The sequence below is a fragment of the Biomphalaria glabrata genome, chromosome 2 (genome assembly GCF_947242115.1).
Source record: "Biomphalaria glabrata chromosome 2, xgBioGlab47.1, whole genome shotgun sequence".
In the NCBI taxonomy this organism is placed as follows: Eukaryota; Metazoa; Mollusca; class Gastropoda; family Planorbidae; genus Biomphalaria; species Biomphalaria glabrata.
Genome location: NC_074712.1, coordinates 36416237 through 36430656, shown reverse-complemented (window position 1 = coordinate 36430656; position 14420 = coordinate 36416237). Strand labels below are relative to the sequence as shown.

At 35.9% G+C, this 14420-nt stretch overlaps 1 protein-coding gene across 8 annotated transcripts in view; it reads left to right on the top strand.

The window, feature by feature from the left end:
* Nucleotides 1–2371: 2371 nt before the first annotated feature.
* The window catches only part of LOC106051632 (prominin-1-like), a 57691-nt gene continuing 45642 nt past the window's right edge, over nt 2372–14420 (top strand). For 2 of the 8 annotated variants that reach the window (XM_056020287.1, XM_056020286.1), the window contains exon 1: nt 5363–5526. In XM_056020287.1, coding sequence (XP_055876262.1) covers nt 5373–5526 — 154 coding nt within the window. In that variant the 5' untranslated portion in view covers nt 5363–5372. Of the gene's footprint in view, nt 2674–2861; nt 2986–3486; nt 3735–5362; nt 5527–14420 lie in introns of those variants that run through there. The other 6 variants (XM_056020281.1, XM_056020280.1, XM_056020283.1 and 3 more) reach the window with 6 other exon arrangements.

Below are 14420 nucleotides of genomic sequence, written 5' to 3'. Positions count from 1 at the left end.
TGCAGAATGAAGATTAAAACATGTAACAGCACCGATATACTGTAATAAGAATGATTTAAATTAGGAAGATTGATATTTTAATTTAATTTTGTGCTGTTATTTTAACTTAGATTGTCTCATCGTAATACAAAGGGGCTCTCATCGAAAAAAAGAATATGTATGATCATGGGCGTAGCCAGGAGCTCCCCCAGCGCGGGGCCAAGCCCCGCCGCCAAGCACCATTTCTGATATTGAAAACCAACAAAATGCATATTATGAGGTATCGACAGTGCATTTTCCTGCTATTAAAAAGTTCTATTTCAAAAACCTAATGTGCTATTCTTACTGACTTAGACCCTCCCGCGCCGTTCGGCGCATTTGCTGTTAAGCTGTTTCAATAAATTGTAAATTCCCCGCCATTACTAGCAAGGGGCCCGGGTCTGGGGGAGCGCTGTGAGCTCCCGCAGCGCGGGGCGAAGCCCCGCTGCCAAGCACTATTTCTGGTATTGAAAGCCAACAAAATGCATATTCTGAGGTATCTAATGTGCATTTTCCTGCTATTAAAAAGTTTTATTTCAAAAACCTAATGTGCTATTCTTACTGACTTAGACCCTCCCGCGCCGTTTGGAGCATTTGACGTCAAGCTGTTTCCATAAAAATCTGTCACTGGTAATGTCTGAAGCCTCTTCCCACCTGCCATGAGGACCTCCATGAATGAGTGGCGTCAAGTTGTACTAGGATATCATTGCAACTCTTCTTATGCGTAATTCATTTTGTCAGAGAACATGTCCCGCAAACTTCATGCGTCGCTCTCTCACAATCTTACTAAGGAGTCGACTCCCAGTTCGGCATAGGATTTCCTTGATTTAGACCCGATCTCTATAACTGACTCCTAAAATCTGTCTTAGCCATCTTTGTTGAGCCACATTTAGTGTATTTCAATTTCGGCAGATGACTATTCACTGCAGTTTATTAATGGAGCCCTGCCACTGGTAAAAATGTGTAACCTCTCTTGAATACGCTCTTGGAATTAAGTGACTGTAGTTTGCTTTAGATTTTATATCGAAAAGAGAAGTTTTATCGTCAAAATCATCTGTTTTTTTTTTTTTTTACCTCAAAATGCTCTGTAGGGGGATCTTAAACTCAAAACCATCTGGAGGGGTTTTAAACTTAAAAAAAAAAGCCATCTGTAGAAGAGGGGTTTAAACTCAAAACCCCCGATTGGATTGGCTACGCTCAAATAATTTTAGTGTGTAATTTGCATTTTTTTTATATTGAAGAGGTATTTTTAGCCTCAAACCCCTCCCCCCCTTAAACTCAAAACCCCTTTTGGCAACGCTCATAGCATTTTGAGTGCGTAATTTGCTTTTTTTCTTACACTGGCTGGGAGTTTAAACTCAAAACCCCTTTGACTACACTCATAACATTTTGAGTGTATAATTTGCTTTGTTTTTATTATTAAAGAGGTATTTTTTACCTTCAAACCCCGCTGAAGTGGGGTTTAAACTCAAATCTGAGTCAAAACCCATTTAGCTACGCTCATAACATTTTGAGTGCATAATTAGCTTTTTTTTATATATTGAAGAGGGGGTTTATCGTAAATTTTAGAGGAGGTTTTAAAATCAAAATCTTCCTTAACTGTACTCTTGGAATTAGGGGATTTTAGTTTGCATTTTTTTTGTTTTGTTTTATAGAAGAGGGGGAGTTAACTACAAAAAACCCAGGTAGAGTGTTTAAAACTCAAAACCCCTGGTAGGGGGTTTTAACCTAAATAGGGGGTTTTAAACTCAAAACCCCTGGTAGGGGTTTTTAAACTCGAACCCCTCTGGTAGGGGTTTTAAACTCGAACCCCCCTGGTAGGGGGTTTTAAACTCAAAGTCCCTTTGGTTGTGCTGGAGCAAGTGATGGTTTAGTATTAAAAACTCACCTAAAATAAACAAAATCAAAGCAAAAAATCAGTAATTAAATTTCGACTCCCCCCTTCGGGTGGGGGGGAGGTTTGAACCCCAAACTTCCCCCCCCCTGGCTACGCCCATGTGTATGATAAATCCTTTGCACTGGGTATAGGAGAAGGGCCTATTACATTAGTATATGAATGTTATGTAGTTACATTATATTATTAAACTTAATTACAATGAACACCCTTTTCCCTTTTCAAGATCAATAATTTTTATTATTATTATTTTTTTCAACATTTTTATTATTATTGTATCGCTTAGTTTTTTTTAAAGATTATTTTGTGCCAACAATTATAAGTTTTCTTTTCATTCATTTTTTCTTTATTATTTGATTTTTTTTTCGCATTATTCCTTGCTGTTGTGTTAAATGGATGATCCCAAGAATTTTTTTTTTTGTGGGCGTAGCCGACTTATCATGTTATTTTAGTTCCGGCAAGGGAAGCTACACAATTTAAACTATGTCTATCACTCATCGAGATTTTATTTTTAGACACTAGATATGACTACATCTAGATCTAGATCTAGACAAGATGTGTCTAGATCCTAGAACAAACAGTACTGTTTTCAGAGATATGTTATTCACAGTGTAAAGAGTAAAGGCTGAAACGTTACTGATCTAGTCAATTAAATCTACAATAATCTACATCAAGATCTTAGACTTAGACTTAGATTAGTGATCATTAGTCATTAGATCTAGATCTAGACTAGAATTTGTAGGAGTTACCAGTAATACCAGGCAGGATTAGCTTTTCAATAATAATTTAAATCAAGGCACTTTTAACTTTTTAAAACATTTTTTCGCCTTTCCTTTAGTGTTTAGGCTTTACTAAGACTAAAGTCTTTAGTTATCTTCTTGGTATTCTTACTTAATAATTTAATATATAGATCTAGATCTACTTTATTGACTTTAATTTTATTTATTAGTTTTATAGATCTACTCTACTTGACTTATGAAAAATTTGACACTGTGACTGACACTCAACTTGAGTGACAGTAATTTGAGTAATGAAAATACTAAAATTGTAATGTAATGATGTTTTATTGTTTAGTAAGTAAAATGTTTTTCCATTTTACTAAATTTTAGGCAATTTTTTATAAATAAAAAAAAAAATTATAAAGCGGATAAATCTCATCATCACTATGTCACATGTCGTCTATAACTAGAATAATCTCTAGAGATTCTTAGTAGGACAAGATCTATAGATCTATTATCAGTATTTTAAAATATATATATATATATATATATATATATATATATATATATATATATATATATATATATATATATATATATATTCTAATTCTATATAGACGTTTAGTGAATTTATCTAGTAATCTAGACAGACTAGTTTACACTGTTTGTCTTTTGAGTCTAGTCTAGTCTTTTTTATAGACTAGTATAGATCTATCTAGATTCTAGATAATATAATTTTATTGGAAAGCTCTAGATCTCTAGAGAGTAGAGTTATTACCAAAAACTAAGTGAAATAAATAAATATATTATAAATATTTAATATAATCACATTTTTTAATTGGCATCAATCATTAGATGGAGATACTGAGGCAAATATAGATCTAGCTTTAGATCTAATAGATTCTTCAAAGGTTACATAGATTTAGATCTACATCAGATTTATTATGATATAGATTCTAATTTTGGATACACGCTCCATTCGAGATATTCAACAAATAAATACTGAAATTTTAAAAACAAATTAGGACTGTGCTAAAATTCAATAAGAATTTTATGTTGATTGCTTTGAAGAGTTCATATCTCCCTTCAAATAAAAAAAAAATGTAAGTTGTGTCAACATTTGTATTTTAAATTTATTTACTTTAGTCTGCTATATTATTATTAATGTTTACTTTTTTTTTTTGCACACCTGTGAGTGTTAGACATGCTAGTTAGACACATGCCAATTCACAGGCAGTTCAGAAAAAAACATATAAAACAGATGTTTTTCATGTCAAAATTAATAATAAATAAAAATTTAATTTCAACCCTAATCTTTCAAAAAAAAAATGTTGACTATAATATTATATTTACATAATCACTTTTACTTTGTATAAATTTTTTGTTCAAACTATGACTCATCCTATTTAAAACTTAAACCATTCAAAAATTTAAAAAATTCAACTATAATAGAATTAGTTCAGAAATATACAATACATCTGTTTACTGATAAATAAATAAAAATATATTATATTCATATTTACACACTTTCCTCATCAACAAAAACAAATATATATGTAGATCTGTCTGTCTGTTTACGACTTTCTATTCGGCTCTTTGCAAACACAGCACAACCAACTCAAGGACATTAATGAATGTAACAAATAAAAGCCTAATACTGTACAATTGGCAATACTAGACATCTAACTGTAACTATTGTACTGAACTAGTACTGGGCTCTATATCTTGTCTTGAACTTGGCTGTACTCAACTGTTCTGGACTGACTTCACTCTGGACCCAATCTGTCTTGCTGTGCTGAACTGTACTGCACAGAATCTGACACACTCTCTTGATATAGGGTCCATCAAGGCCTTCTAAAAAAGTCACATGACCATATCACAGGTGATATTCACTTGAAGTATTTATGTGGACTTTTCTGTAGGTCATTACCTTGACACAGTTGACCGCTTGCAGCATTATAGCCTGTGTTGCATAATTTGTCAGTCTATCGCATATATGTTTTTTGGCTATTCCTACCGATCACCACTTCAGTTATAACAGTATCATTATCAAGGTACATTTCAATGAAGGAGAAAAAATCTCCTGTTCCCTTAATTAATTTAAATTAATTTAAATACATGGCAAGTTCATTTGCTTAGTCTTTTGTTTTAATAATAAAAAGAAAAATTTGGAAAAAAAAAAGAAAAAACAATTTATTTATTTAATATTTGCAAGAGTTAATAAAAAAAAATTTCCTTAGACACAAAATAATGTATATACAGAACATCATTTGAAAAAATACTTAATTAATGTTCATTTACACTGTGTAGAGACTTGATTTGTTTTAAAATGGTAAATGACAGTTATTGCTTAAGTCTATCAAAAATTATTGTTAAAATTTTCAAAAATTTATTTTTGTCTTAAAATTCATTTATGATCCTCTACTCTAATATTTCCTTTAATAAAAAGTATACATAGATCTACTATTCTATATTTATAAGTGGCAATAAAAATGCCAGTCAGGCTTAGACTATGTTCATTAGCTGTAGTTAAGAATTGTTTTCTTAAATATTTAACGTGTCGTAATGTTAGCTATGGACCTCATCATAATTACAGTACACTTCAGTTTAATTAAAAACTTAACAAACATAGAATATTTGTTCAATAATTGATATATTTTTTATAATAATTGTTTTTGTCTATAATATATTAAATAGTTTGAATTTATCAGCGTCTGTTTTGCATATATAGGAACGCCAAGATGCTCTTAAGTTGTTGTTTTATAGTAATGGCATTGCCATTGTGTCAGACAAGTAAAATAGATGACAATCAGATGGGTATGAAAGTTCTCTATAATATGGTGAATATATTTCTTGGAGATGTGGTTCATAAGGAGGAAGCATTCACATATCTCAGTAAGTAGTATTTATCTTGATTTGTTTGTGTTTTTGTTCATTAATCTAGTCATTACAAAGCTTATTTCAACTATCTGTCTTGCTTTCTGTCTAGTAAAAGTTTGTACACATTATTTCTCTGACACCCAATCTCGGATCAAGCTGAAATTTCGCACAATTAGTTCTTTTACCTGACAAGACAATAATCAATAAAAAACATTCACCAATTAGTTAATTAACTATTGGTAATTAATTATTTTGTTTGATATCTTGGACAAGGGAAAGAAATTGTACTTGACTGAGGTTGTGGTATAAGCTGAATTAGTCCCCTTTATAGGTCATCTCTTTAAAGTAAGTTTGAAACAAACAATAGATACGCACCTCACTAGCAGAGTGGTTAGATTATCACCTTGAGTAGGCTTAGTCATAAGTTCAAAATCAGGCCATTCCTCCTTTCTTTAAAAAAACGATTACGGTAAAATTTACTCCGATATCCCTATCTTCCCCTCCACCCTTTCCCCAAGTGGACTAGATAAGTGATAGGATCTTAGTGAATTGAGAAAACTTAAAGCATGAAATAGGGCTTAACAGAAACAACTGGTAAAAATATTTCTAATCGCACAGATTTATTGTTGTTGGTCTAGATCTATTACATGACTGATCCAAACAAATTGAAACAGCTACACTTCGTATAAAAAAAAGTATTTTTTAATGTTTTTCTTGTTTCTTATTATATATATTATATTTTAAAATATAAACCAGTTTGGGGAGCTTTAAGTTGAGCTGTAGAGAAAAGGGGTTCTAGAATAAGTTATGAGGGATACATTTTGAATTAGAATCCAAGAAAGGGGGGAACATATAAATTTGCTTGTCTTACTAAACCCATTTCCAACAATTCTTTGTGTCTTATTACTTTTCCTAGATATTGAATATAAACACTTGATTGTTCCTGCCATGTTCATGACATTTTAAAAGTATAAATCTGAAGTAGAATTCCTTCACATAACTTATTTAGGGGACTGGTGAGGGGTAAATACTTTCACACTGTCTGTCCATTAGTTTTTGTGGTCATTGATATTGAGATATTTATTTATTATATCATTGATAAAATTACATTTGGTTTAACACAATGGTGAAGCATTTTGTTATTCATCTATAGGCCGAAAGAAATGAAATGCTAACAAAGGATTTGGGCCTTATTAGTAGCCACCATTATATATTGCTTGAATTTGTTGCGTTGTTTCTCCCTCTCTCTCCCTTCTTTCTTCTTGCTCCACTATTGTATTGACAGAAAGCTTAAGGGAAATTCCAGAAGTAAGAAGCTTGATTGACAGCACTATTGATCTTGAAGAGAGATATGTCAAGTTGGTGGTTGCTATGGTTCAAGATATTTCACTAATCAATGTCTGGAGTCACATCTCTCTAGAATGTTTTTTTTTTTTTTCATCTTATTTCTTTGTCTCTCTTCCCCTTTGATAGTGTAACCATGTACAGAGCTGAGTCACACATGGTCAAACTGGTCAATTAGCAAAAATAGCCTGTTGGTTCTGGGGTCCAGTTTGACTGACAGCCCTTGTTGTTAGTTATATGTGGATGGGTCATTTGGTAAAAGTGGGTGCTACTTGGAAGCAGTGTTCTTACAATGTGTGTCAAGTTAAAAAAACTAACAAAAGTATCTTTCAGTAAATCTACACTTGTACAGTTCTGTATTTCACTCAATGCTCATGTTACACAGTCACTACATGGCTCGGTTACATTGTTTGCTGTGCAGCCTACTTGTTACATCCTCTTTTTTAGTTCAGCTATGTGTCGTTTTATTAGTTTTGCTGAAATTTATATTGTTTGTTATGCATGACTGAACTTAGGCACACAGTGGTGACTTTCGTCTTGCCCTGTGGCAGCACCTGGTTGGACAATTAAAGATATAGACTAGAACATGATGTTGATAGTTACACGTTTCCAGTTGGTTTTAAATATAGAATTCTTATTATATATATACATATAGACCTTCATAGAGAAACTAGATCCTGGAATTCTAGATCTTTAGAGAGCAACTAAATCCTTTAGGCGCTACCAAAATAAAGTGTTCTGGGACTCTTTGGTGTGCCCCATCCTCACCTTTAAAATACGGAGAACTTGTAAATGTCTGTTGTCAAATTCTTTACTTGAACTAGGGCTCGACACTTGCTTGAACAGAGCTACTTGGTTATCTATACCCCTATGGCTACGGTATATCAATTTCTCGTGCTATATTAAATATCGTAAAGCACTAGCTGGTATATACTTTGCACATGGCATGGATTATACAGTCGTAGTGGCTGTTTCTTTTGCTTGATAGTGGTACATGTGTGGTGCTAGTGTTAGGTGATGAGTATGTCGTTGCATATCTCATTTTTAGACTGAGTGGTTAAGCTCTTTGCTTTCGAGCCGAGGGGTCCCGGGTTCGAATCTCGGCGAAGATGTTTAATTATGCTACTTTGCGCCCAACTCTTATGGCCACGTAACAATTAGTACGGGGAAAGTGAAGCAGTTATGCTGTGACACCCGTCGGCCATAGAAACAGATGACCTTTACATCATCGGCCCTATAGATCGCAGGCTCCAAAAGAGTTTACTGTGAAGTCATTGTATAGGACTTGGACTACTTTTTTTTTTTTTATATATTTATATTTATAAACGTTGCGCAAAATTGTTTTTCTTTCCTCCTCGTGTTGGACTGGATACGTTCCCAGCACGCCGATGATTGAGCTAAGACTTATCATGTCGTCAGCCCAGAAATCTGATACCACATTTAACTGAATATTTTACATCTTAAACCAAATAGTACAATGCAACGATAATGTTGGATCATTTGTCCTTGCGTATAATATCTTCAAACTATAGATTTAGCCGTCTGTAACTTGTTTTACTTATTATGAAGACTATGTCTAGTGGCTGGGTGCCCCCCTCCCCCCTTTCTTTTACAACTTGCTCCAGTACAAGCTAATGTATGCACATCAAGTACAAACATCTATTAGAATGGTGTATTGTTCCCTTCAGTCTGTCTACAAAATATCAAGTGAGCTGACGTTAAAATTTGGCGATAGACGATGTTCAGTGGTCAAGGCTGATGAATAAGTTGATGTTCAATGGTCAATTAGTATTTGTGTATGACTAAAGTGGAGTCAGAAAGCTCAAGCACGAATGAGAGGGCTGGGAATGACGGACTACTTATCATTCGTGACATGGCATACTGTTATAAACATTGTGGGAGCGGCCATATTAAACACGTGTCCCCTTCTTCCTTGCCCTAGCGTTATATACTGGTCTTGTCGTGCAAGCGGCGCACCTATTGTAGGTTCACGAATAATAATAATAATAATTATTAAACGAATCTTTTGTTTTCGAATGAGTAGATCTATTTTAAGTGTTCGAATGAGTAGATCCGTTACACATGTACATTCCTTCCTTCTACTACAGTGTTATTTTGTTCCCGGCCCGAAGCTTACTAAACACATTCAACCCATTTACCTGACAGGCGTGGTGTGGCCCCCAGGTCAACCCTCGCGATAGTTTGCCCATGCCGCCACAATTGTAATTGAGCAGGTTCCCTGAATGGTCCATAGACATTTCATCATGTGTTTTTCATTTGTAACCACGGGCTGGGGGCTACCCACGTTCCTTTAATCAAACAGTGGGTCGCCTGGTTCACTGTAGAACTCGCCTAACATAGCCTACACCAGTCTGAAAGGAGACATTTGTAGACTTGTAGTGGTTTATATATATTGCCCAGACAAATCAATAACTCAACGGAACGGGATAAAGGGCAACATGTTTGATAGCGTCCAAGTAGGATGTCATTTAAGACTAGATGTACTCCTTGTTGTTCTCACGTTTCCGTTTGGGACCATAGTTCGTGTATCAGAATAGTTTTATCAGTATTTCAAGTGTTTACGTATACAAGTCTTTGGGCTTTGACAAATACTTTTATTTCCCCTGAACTTTTCCCCCATTTGCTCTCCAGCCCCCGCTTTCTTTTAAAATTGACTCTGAATTTACCGGGAAATCAATTTAGAAACAAGATCTCGCCACTTCCTCTCTATACCCGCTTTCCCTCGACGTTTGATTGTGTACACATGCTAACGATTAGCTCAAGTTCGTTTACTTAATGTTTCGATTGTAACTAGAACAAAACTTAGCATACGAACGTCAAACTACATGGGCGTATCTGATGTTACTGAACTTACCACAAGTATCTGAGTCTCGGACTTCATCCACCAGAAAAGTCTGATTATTTATGCATTTGACATTGTTTATTCTAATTTCGTTTATTTCATCCGCCCCCTCCCCCCCAATTCTAGCAGGTCTATAAACATGACTAATGAGCTCGCCAGGCTGATCTCTGTGTTGAAATCGAGATCCTCCACGTGAGATGACAGCTTCATAATATTTGAAGCTATTTGTCACTTGCTAGCGTTTCATTTCGTTCGAAGGTGAAACACGCAAAAGCGGCAAAACACAAGTTTTGTAATTGTCCAGTTGCCTAATGAATGCTAAATTGTGACAGGAGAAAACTGTGACCAGTGTTCTGATTGGAATATGTAACCTGATTTGCACATATTGGGAGTGTGATTCCCAAGGTGGTCTATATGGACTCCCCCCCCCACCCCAAGGGTCTACTTAAGTGATACAAAATGTGTTGGGGGGTCTATGAAATGCACATTCTAACATCTATTAAATAGTTGAATTGTCTCAACATGAAACTATTATTAAGCATGGCCGGACAGTGTTAAATAGTATTTGAAATTAGGCTTCATTCCTTCCTTGTCGAACATATGGCCCTTGCAACATGTACATCTGTATGCCTGCAACATGTAGGCCTACATCTGTATGCCTGCAACATGTACATCTGTATGCCTACGGGTCGCACTAAAAAATCTAACCGGACAACGCTCATCATTCTTGCTAATACTGTATTCTGAAATCTGTTTCGTTGAACAAATAATTGACTAGACTTTCTATTTGGAAAGATAAGTACAAAACGCATACATTGTCACGTGACCAGCCTGTTAGGTATATGTAGTATAATTATAATAATTATAATTTTAATCAACCTTTAATAACCTTAATTTGTGTTGGAATGTTTTTATTTTTGGTTGTATAAAATGATTAATTCACTTTAAAAAAAAACAACTATTTTTATATTATCATCTCCAAACATTCTGAAATAGGTTGATCGCCTGGACGAGTGATTCGTCGTTTAGTAAAATATTGACTTGTTAAAGCCGGGGGATGGGTTGACATCATGTCATGACGACCCCAAGATGTTAGCTTGGGATAGTGCTATGCTGTTTGTTTAGGCAAATGATCCCATGCAATAATATTTGAACGTAGAGGTTCTGCGTTACTTTTCTCTTTGCCTTTTTTTTTTGGTGTCTGTGTGTGTGAGTGGGGGGTATTTGCACTTCCATATCGCTAGTTTGTGTGGGTCAGTGCAACAGTATTTGCGGTCTTGTCACTCACCAGTAGAATTGTATCAGTTTGTTTTTCTGGCTTGCATGACTTTCAGACAGATTTGTTGCATGATCCAACGCAGCGATGTGTACGGCAATGATTTCATCTGGTGGTTGGCTGACATTCTTGTTTGTTGTCGGTCTTTGTCTGAAATAGTGGAGCGGAGTGGAGTGGGACAATCAGACGGTTTTTCTCTTAGGCTGGAGGAGATCGACTCTGATTCACCTGGTGACCATGTCATGATTAAAAATTGAATTTGTCTAATTTGATTATATGGCATCCTGTTGAAATAAAAAAAAAAGATCAACATCAAATCTACTATATAAAAGTAGAACAACCCGTCGTGGTGTGCTAAAGCTTGGAAATGTAGGCTAGAATTGACACAGTGGACAAATGTTCTTGGTATATCTGTAGCTCACTGCAAGCGTGTATGTGTTTCTCTTCTAGTCGCCCAGTGTTGTCATTGACGTTTCAGACCATGTGAAATTATGCATTCAAACAACGAATGTTTAACAGTCTTAACAAATGGTTAAGGACAAGACCTTCTATCGACACATACATTAAAAAAAAAATTTACATTGTCTTTTGTAACAACCATTTTTTTTTTTTTTGGTTAGTTTATAAGAGTCACGTGTACAACGGAATGAAAGTCTTTCCGCCTAAAACCTTTGATGTCCGTATACGACATCTCAATCCTATTTGTGACATTTTTAAAAATCTGTTTAGAAATAATGCCAGTCTGTAGTGAACGTCTTGTTAAAATAAAAACAGAGCCCTTTATATTTCGATCCTATTCACCGCCCCCCCCCCCCCAGTTCTCATGCTTCTACTTGATTTGTTGGCTCCGAGCCCTTGAGTGTCATACGTACGTCATGTCGTACAAGGAAGCTCCTTATTGCATACATTGTCATCTACTTGTCCAAACAGAATGCGCCTTAGTTGTTCCTAACCGACAGCAATGAAGAGCCTATTAGCGTTGTTCATTTCTCAAGTAAATGAGCGTACACTTGGCGCTTCTCTTCCTTGAACTTTTCTAAAGGACACTTTTATAAATATTCTTTTTACCCAGTAGAACTATTTATAACTATTGATATATATCCGCGTAAGCACATTGGGGACATAGACATGAGTAAATACACAACCGGTTATTAGTCCTGTGCACGGACGTTCAACTTGTCATTATCCAATAACCATGACAACCTTTTATACATTACTTTCCAATGTCAAGGACATCGTTATTGTTACATGAAAAGAAATCTAGTAGATCTTATCTCAAACATTTGACGCCATGTGTGGTTGGTGATGGCGTTGTATTATTTTGGTTTAAACATCTTAATTGGTTCTTACTAAACGCGGTTGTTGTCTAGACAATATACTCTTGTAAAGGCCCTTTAAAAAAGAAAAGTTGTGGTGGGGGAGAGTTAGGAACTTGCAACAATAAAAAAGGTAGTGGTCTGCCTAATCCGCCCCTGGTTAGGTTCAATGATTGTGCTCTGTGTGAACCAGATAATGTTGGCAGTGATAGATCGTAAGGCTGACGTTGCGCCGGTTTGAAACTGCCTGTGAAAGGTGTGATAATTACTTAAGAGATATATAGCAGGTACAGGAGACCGCGTCATTTGCCTATTTATAGCCAGCAGCCGTGCAGTGGTTATTTATCTGCATGACAGCAGCCCTGATCGTTACTAGGTTAAGAAACATAATATCCGCCTTATATATCACAGTAATGCTCATTGACATGGTGTCAGTGAATAGACTCGTACTACGTTACTGACTCAGACTCGCTGGTGTACTAGATCTATACTACCGGGATTGTGTAATTGGCTGATTCATCCTGCAATATATACTGTCAGATATCCGTCAAATTGTGTGTACTCAAACGCCAACATTTCTTTCCTATATGTCATACAGGAGTGCGCGCGAGGTGTCCGAAGGCTTAGTGCTTTTGGTTTCCCAACCGTGGGTCTGGAGACAGTCTCGCTGGTAGGTTCAATGACGCTAACGAGTTCAAGCTGCTTTCTTTGTTGGATAAATGTCGTTCGGGTTGGCCACACGATACCCTCGTTAATAGTAAAGAAAAATAATTTTATATCAGCAGCCCCATAGACCTCCTGCGAGAGTAACTGAAATAGAACTTAATTAGTGCCAGCTTTGTTAACTGTCCAGTATTGTAGCATGTTGGTGTATAATAGAAATTTGGGCCAAATATTTAGTCTATATACATGTCTACACTGGTGCCAGTAGTCTTTTTGTTGATGGACAAGTAAATAACTCACAGCATGAGGCAATTAAATAAACTAATTAGAATGTTACGACTTGCTAGAAAGCTTAGAATCACTCAAAAGTTTTACTCAGTAAAATGCGTAGACTCGCTAGAAAGCTTAGAATCACTCAAAGTTTTGACTCAGTAGAATGCGTAGACTCGCTAGAAAGCTTAGAATCACTCAAAGTTTTGACTCACGAGAATGCGTAGACTCACTAGAAAGCTTAGAATCACTCAAAGTTTAGACTCAGTAGAATGCGTAGACTCGCTAGAAAGCTTAGAATCACTCAAAGTTTTGACTCAGTAGAATGCGTAGACTCGCTAGAAAGCTTAGAATCACTCAAAGTTTTGACTCAGTAGAATGCGTAGACTCGCTAGAAAGCTTAGAATCACTCAAAAGTTTTACTCAGTAGAATGCGTAGACTCGCTAGAAAGCTTAGAATGCTGTCTTATAATCACTCCGCTTAAAGTGTGTGAACACAGAGCCAGTAGGTTATACAATTAGATTCTGTGTACTGTGTACATGCATAGCTTTCCAAAATGCCCCCCCCCCCCCCGGCCTCAATGTATTGAGAATACGTTGCCTTGACGCCCTTGAGGGTTAGAAATAAATGCTAAGTGCCGTGTTGATAAACACTCACTATTTATAGCCAAAATAAAACAAAGAAAATAAAACAGCAACTACGACTGTAGGAGTGTGTCAGCTGCTGTCCCGTACCGCAGGGGTTCTCACACTCTTATGTTTTTCCTTCAAATGTACATCAGTGTGACACTTGTCAGGTTCACCAACTTGATTGATGACTTTCGTGAAGGACATTCAAAACAAAGTATGTCCTGACTACACAGGATAACATTGAGAATATCGATTATTGAAGCCATGTAAAGTTTCGTTTTCTTCCCTTGCAGACTTGACCATATGTTTGTAAGATCATACACACTAGGTGTCCTTCACTAAATGACCTAACGAGTCCACCAGAACTGCAAGCAGTTTATATTCACACTTCCTGTTCAGCGCATTAGGGAAAGAAAAACCCCAGCACCTCAGCTCATTGGTTGTTATCGACTACGTCTTTTTATGACGGCCTTAAACGTTTGTTAATGTAACAAAACACAACAACAATAGCCGACCTTCTTATGCTTGTGGGTGTGTTTTTACGTTG